The following is a 6833-nucleotide window of genomic DNA, read 5'->3' on the forward strand; positions in this document are numbered from 1 at the left end:
GTTGTCGTCATGGCATTCTTTACCTGAGGCACCGGGAGACTTGTCAACATTCTGTCATTATGAAGGTGCCGTTGAAGGGCCAGTACTTCATACATCAAAATATCTCTATTCTTGTATGGTTGTTATGGAATTGCTAACGTTACTGGTTATTCTAATAAGCAAAGTGAAGATATTAGTAGATTGCTCTAAAGCCTGAAGGTCTTTTTTAAGTAAAAGCAATTGTTGAAGTCAGATAAGCCAAACATGATTTATCTAATTTTCTTATACAAACATCCCTAATACACAGATGCGAGAATTTTAAATGAAGTAATGTCTAAAATTCGTCTTTTCATTTATGTTGCAATGATATACCGTAACCCCGAATGTTATCAGATGCTTTTGAAAGTCTGCCTATGCACCAGTGTAAAGTGATTCTTTCTTAGTTTTAATCTAAGCCAACTTACAGAGTTTATCATCATACCATTCAATAGATATATCTGCAAAAGAAACCATTTCAAAGAAGGTAGCCAAGAAAAACCTCCATGCCGCTGTTAAAAAAAAAAATAAATAAATAAAAAATCTTTTAAGTTAGCGATTGACGAACTGAGGTATATATTACTATGAAAGAATTTCTAAGAAAAAAAAAATAGCAAAACACCATTGGCTGTTAGATATGTTAGTACTTTGTCCAGACTCCTCCCTTCTGAGTAAAGTTTTGAAATAAAAAAAATGGGAAAATTAGAGCGATGCAAAGGTAGAGAAGTTAATAGCCCGAGGGATGAGACGAATAGCAACTGATGAGATGGAAAGTAAAAGGGTAGAAGCATGAGAAAGAGATGCCCTACGGAACTCTGTAAGAACCTGTGATATTATCTACAGGGCACCATGCAAAGTAAGCTGTAAGCAGGGTAAGGTTACCTTTCGCAGGTCTTTAATGGTTAAAAGTAATATGAGTATATTCCATTCTTTTCTCTTTCACTATGTTTCATGCTGCCGCGATCTTAAAACTACGATCTTAAAAGCTATCTGCCTCGACAGGAACTCACCGCACAGGCTGCACGCCTTCTTGCAGTTGGCTCCCATCCAAACTGGGTTCTTCTCGCACTCTCCCGTGCCAGCCCAAGTCTCGCAGAACTTGTCGCTGTCCTCACAGGTATCTACAAAAAGAGTTGATTTTTTAACTTTACTTGAAGGAATATATCAATTCACTTATTTATAGTTTACATATTAAATATCTGTTTTAATGTTGCTACTGCTTTTGAAATTTCCTTTATTTGTTCCTTATTTCTCTTGTAATTTATCTATTTCCTTTCCTCGCTGGGCTGTTTTTTCCTTATTGGAACCTTTAGGCTTATAGCAATCTGTTTTTCCTACTAGGGTTGTAGCTTAGCTTGTAATAATAATAATAATAATAATAATAATAATAATAATAATAATAATAATAATAATAATAAAGTACCTTGGGTGTGATTTCATTCATATTACTGATAATTTTAATGATTATTATCATCATTGATAAATGTTGTAACAGTTTTACTAGTATTGCCCATTTGTTTGCGCACTGGAACACACTGACTTAAAAAGGTAGCATCTATAGAAGTAAACTACTCCAGATATTGTGTTTTTCTGTTTTCTTTACACTAAGGAAACCAACCGACTCTAGCATATGAGTCCTACGTTAATATAAACGTTATGATATATGAAGTGACTATTGTTGTGGCTTCCGTTGCTGAAGTTTAGGTTTTTCTATAAAGAAATGTAGCAATACACAATATCCTATTACTATAAAATGTTTTGTTACGGGGCGCATGCGCAGCTGTAAAATCTATTAAACAATGATTAACTAGATTTTCTTGGAGAAAATACTTACCAAACATACGGTAAGAAATACTTTAACCTGTTCAATATTTAACAATCAAAACGTTCAAGAAAGGGATACACATATTTTCTTCTCTCCTTTTCAGAAAGCTTACTAATAAATTATCATAGGTATATTTATATTTCGGCCATTCTTAAGGTTTATTTTTTCATTGAAACTTTATTAATCTATTTTCTTGAGTTCTTCTTCTCTCTTTAAAATCATGTGAAAGCTGATCTCATATGCCTCAATTTTTTATATGAATACGACGGATCTTTGTATTTATCTCATATTGAGTCTGACGATGTCAAAAGATGAAAGTATCTCTAAACAAGTCTTTTTTGTTTTGTGGCTTCGTGCATATCGTATGCTTAATAATTTCCTGATTTTTAGTCATGTACAGTATATATATATATATATATATATATATATATATATATATATATATATATATATATATATATAGGCTATATATATATATATATATATATATATATATATATATATATATATATATAGCCTATATATATATATATATAAATATGTATATATATATATATATATATATATATATATATATATATATATATATATACAGTGTATCCACACAGACATATATATATATATATATATATATATATATATATATATATATATATATATATACTGTGAAAGAGAGAGAGAGAGAGAGAGAGAGAGAGAGAGAGAGAGAGAGAGAGAGAGAGAGAGAGAGTCTTACCTGGGGCAATCGTGGTGAGAGACTCCTCTGAGGGGCTGTCCGATGTGGTGCCGGGACAATCATACAGTTGCTGCAGTTTCTCGATATCTTTCTGCAAAATTCATATAAAAAGAATAATTAAGGCTGTATTGTATCATAGTGCTTAATCTTATAATATTTGGACTTTATATTAATCTCTGCGTTGAAAAAAATAAATGCACATTCTTAAAAGGTGATATAAAATGATAACGTTACAACTCTTATTTTAGTTATGTATACTGTATATGTATGTATTTGTGCATGTAAGTGAGTGGGACACGAAAGATAGATAGGCATATAGATGAGAACATATAGAATCAAGTAACTAAAAGGTATTAATCAAAATTAGCCTATGAGAAAAAAATCGTGGAATAACGTCTGAGAGTTAAAAGTTTTGAAATACAACTTCGAAATCTTATTCTCTGTAATCAAGAGAAGGCGAATAAATGTTAGATTCAGAAGGGTTTTTGCTTGTATCCTAATGAAAATGTTGATTAAATTTCTTCTATTATCGGAAGGGTAAGGTCTATGTGCATCGCCATCTATTTGACTGCTTAATGATAGGCAGATGTTCTATGGAGGCGAAATAGGCCACGCCCACCTGATGACGACATGGCATGCTTCCACCACTCACGAGTTTCCACTCAGCACAAGCAGTAGGTTTACTTGTGTTGTTTAACAAAAGATCCAGTAGATTTTGGCTTCTAACTTCTTTCTACACTTTTAATTATAATTCCCACAATTATCAGTGTCTCGCAGACAAGACCTTAGTTCTACGTAGAGATAAAGATAATTCAAATATTTGGGAGGGTAGGCGTATTGTGTGTATGAGTGTGTTGCTTCAACAATAAAACATCTTACCTTTGAGAAGCCTCTTCTTTGACCGATTTCAGCTCCAGTGAATCGAGGAATAATTGTCGGGCGTGTACGATCCTTGGCAAAGGCATACGGTCCATAATGCAATATAGAATCTGTTGTCGGAAAAATAATGAAGGAAGTTAGAAATAGGCATTTTCTTGGTTAAGTGATAGCCTTGATTTTTCCCTTCTCTTCTATAGTAGTGACACGAGAGCTATTTCTACAAGAAAAACACGCTTGTTGCCATCTTGTTTAGCTTTTATCATGAGACGATTCTACTGTTACAGATGCTGCCATTCAACTTCACAAATCTAATGGTTTATCCTATCCACATTGTTATGAAATTTCCAAATTTTGCAAAAATGCTCTTTACCTGATGGTATCCCGTCCTCCATTTTCTAAGAATTACATTTTGAATGTAAGATTGATTCCCAGCCTAATCATATTAACTGATCTCTTTTCTCTCACTTCTACTGTTGATAGTCTATAGAGCCAACGAAATCTCTTTTGCTAGAATACTTAAGATAGCTATTTCTTCAATCCTTAGTCTAGGGTCCACAAGGAAATAACAACAGAGGAAATTCTGTTCTATTTTACTCTGAATTATCTATTCATCCTTTCCCACAAACGATTGGTAATTGTAAGCCTTGCATTGAATATATAAAAGCATTAGTCAGAGTAGATTACAGTTTATGTTACAAAATATGCATGATTTTGGGGTCAATGCTTTCTCCTACAGACTCATTTCAATCTTTTTAAGAATAGTTTATTTCTTTAGCACATTATAATTCTCAACCTATAAATCCCTGATAATCCAAACATGTTATAACATTAGTCTTACTTACAGACATTTAATTTGTTTTCTTTCGTTTGCATTCAACATGCTCATTTGGTATCTATGAAGGATTGTTGCTCAACAATCCCATCATATAATCTACTAGGGTTGTTTATTTTCATGCGCTCGAGGAATCAGCGAATTGCTTGTTCTCTTATCCTCTCGTGATCCGTCACATTCAGTCCTGAAGACATTTACTCTATGGAATTGATAGACTCTTTTTGTTTCACTAACACATCTTACAATAACTGATAAATTTTTAAGGCCTCCATTTACCATTATAACCTTATTCTTGGTAACTTTGTTTTTACATATCTCCTTTAACAAAAATGTTTAAACTGTTTAACCCTCCTTGATAACTTCTACAAAATAGCTCCCCCAGCCCCCACCACCCAATAAAATCAAGCATCAACCACGCCACTCCGCTACTATAGGATTAATAAAAAGAAGCCTAGAATCAATTGGAATGATTAAACATTTACACTACTTACACGTGGGTGAAGCATGTCCGAAAGAAATTTTTTCAAGTAATTAAATTTTCCTTATGAATAACTCTAAATCTGGATATAGAATACAGACACTTAAAGACTATATCAAGATATCACATTGTAACACTCACCGAGATCATATTCTACGCCCAAGGTTTGTATCTTATCCCAGGAATATTTTTCGAAGTTGTACCACATGCCATCCTGGACGTTAGCCTTGTTGATCGTGATGTAGTTGTCGCGGTCGTTACGAGACTGTTCGTGCCAGAATCCAGCCGAGTGCATCAGTTCGTGCATGACGATGCCTACGTACAAGCAACCAGGGCCAAGAGATACCTTTTGAGCGCCACCAATCCGTCCTACAGAACTTGAGCACCTGGCAAGAGGGAAAGGGAAAATTAAAGATGTTTATACTATGACAAGAGTTGAATGAGAGTGGATTGTCTTTTTTTTTTAAAGGATGTTGAAACATAGCTGAAGGAATGTTGTGAGATGTAGGATACATAAATAAACAAACATTTCGGTGAGTGAATGGATGATTGGTAATTATCTTGGAGCATAATACCAGTGGTCATTAATGCCAGTTAGATTACGCTTAATAATGAATTAACAACTTATGATAAAACAAGGAATGAATAACCTAAGATGAAAAGCAATTAATAAATAACTTAACAATGAAGCATTTAGAATTTGATATATCATCTAAAAACGAATAAGAAGGCCAGCTTCCAATACGAACTTGAAAAGACCAATAGAATCCTAAAAACTTCTCCAAGAATCTTGGTGAGGACGTACCTGCCATCCTCATTACGAGTTCCAGAGAGGAATCATTATCTGATATCCACAATACTGGAACATTCATTTGATAAATGTCTAATAGTACACTTCATTGAATTTTTTTTGCTGAATCTTAATATGGTTTGGAAAATTATACGGTTAAAGTTGCATAGCAGAAGTACAGAAATTCAAAAATGATTTACCCATCGCCTTTAATTATGTGTATGTAGTCTCTCTCAACTGTTCTGGGTACAAATCGGATACAAGTTTTCTCGTGGTATTCCTTGAAAGCCATTGCAATAGTTCCTCGCTCAAAATTATCTGTAAAGAAAAGGCTGATTAGTTAGAGGCTAAAACTCTATTCTCCTTAACAGTAATATTTTATTTTTGCATATTTTGTATATAAGGTTCTTTTAGTTATAACTCTGTACAGTAGTATGAAATGCCAATATACCTCATTTTGGAGAATCTCCACATATACAAGACATATCCAACTTATTTTGCGTAAAATAGACTTTTTTACCAATATAGATTAAGGTAGAATGCAAGAAATGTAAAATATATCTTCTGAGTCTTAGGTAGAGTTATTGAGGTACATCAAAATGTGATGACGCTGTATAAAGTAATGTTTTTCAACACACGAACTGTTTAAGTGTGGTTTATATGGCTGAAATTGTAGCCTATATGTACACTTCCCTAAATCATAATTTTTTTAAGCAAAACCAAATGCAATCTGTAAATTTAAAAACGAAATGAATAGTTAAGATTCAGCTCAGTCATTGCAAGATGAGAAAACACTACTGATGGACTTTGCTTCTCAGGGAATGCGAAACCCGGTATGTGACAACCAGAGACAGAGTGTGATGCCTATCTCTTTTTGAGGTTATTAGTTTCTCAGTTTTTATTCTTTTGTATCTCATGGTTCATTCAATTCATCACGTCTTCGCAATTTACATCTGGGATCCTTAAAGTCTAAAGAAGATCTTGGTGAACCTCACGCTTCAACGACGGTCCTTTACCGTCCTCATTTCTACGGATTCCTTGCAATTAATTTTTACAATGTACCAGTGACTCACTATAATGCCACTGTATACTTACAGAGAGAGAGAGAGAGAGAGAGAGAGAGAGAGAGAGAGAGAGAGAGAGAGAGAGACAGACAGAGAAGAGAGAGAGAGAGAGAGAGAGAGAAGAGAAGAGAAGAGAAGAGAGAGAGATGGAGAGAGAGAGAGTATTCTCTGTTTGAATCTCTCTCTCTCTCTCTCTCTCAACAAATACCCAAAT

The 6833-nt window shown here is 33.8% G+C and overlaps 1 protein-coding gene across 2 annotated transcripts in view; it reads right to left on the reverse strand.

The window, feature by feature from the left end:
- The window catches only part of LOC137639854 (zinc metalloproteinase nas-13-like), an 8854-nt gene extending 2987 nt beyond the window's left edge, over positions 1-5867 (reverse strand). Inside the window, exons 1-6 of one of the 2 annotated variants that reach the window (XM_068372112.1) lie at positions 5756-5867; positions 4907-5151; positions 3456-3565; positions 2577-2667; positions 1026-1136; positions 1-23 (exon numbers count right to left, since the gene is read on the reverse strand). The exon at positions 1-23 is cut by the window's left edge and continues 149 nt beyond it. In XM_068372112.1, coding sequence (XP_068228213.1) covers positions 1-23; positions 1026-1136; positions 2577-2667; positions 3456-3565; positions 4907-5151; positions 5756-5847 — 672 coding nt within the window. In that variant the 5' untranslated portion in view covers positions 5848-5867. The remainder of the gene's footprint in view (positions 24-1025; positions 1137-2576; positions 2668-3455; positions 3566-4906; positions 5152-5755) is intronic. The other variant, XM_068372113.1, reaches the window with a different exon arrangement.
- Between the last annotated feature and the right edge of the window lie 966 nt (positions 5868-6833).

This window comes from Palaemon carinicauda, chromosome 4 (genome assembly GCF_036898095.1).
Source record: "Palaemon carinicauda isolate YSFRI2023 chromosome 4, ASM3689809v2, whole genome shotgun sequence".
In the NCBI taxonomy this organism is placed as follows: Eukaryota; Metazoa; Arthropoda; class Malacostraca; order Decapoda; family Palaemonidae; genus Palaemon; species Palaemon carinicauda.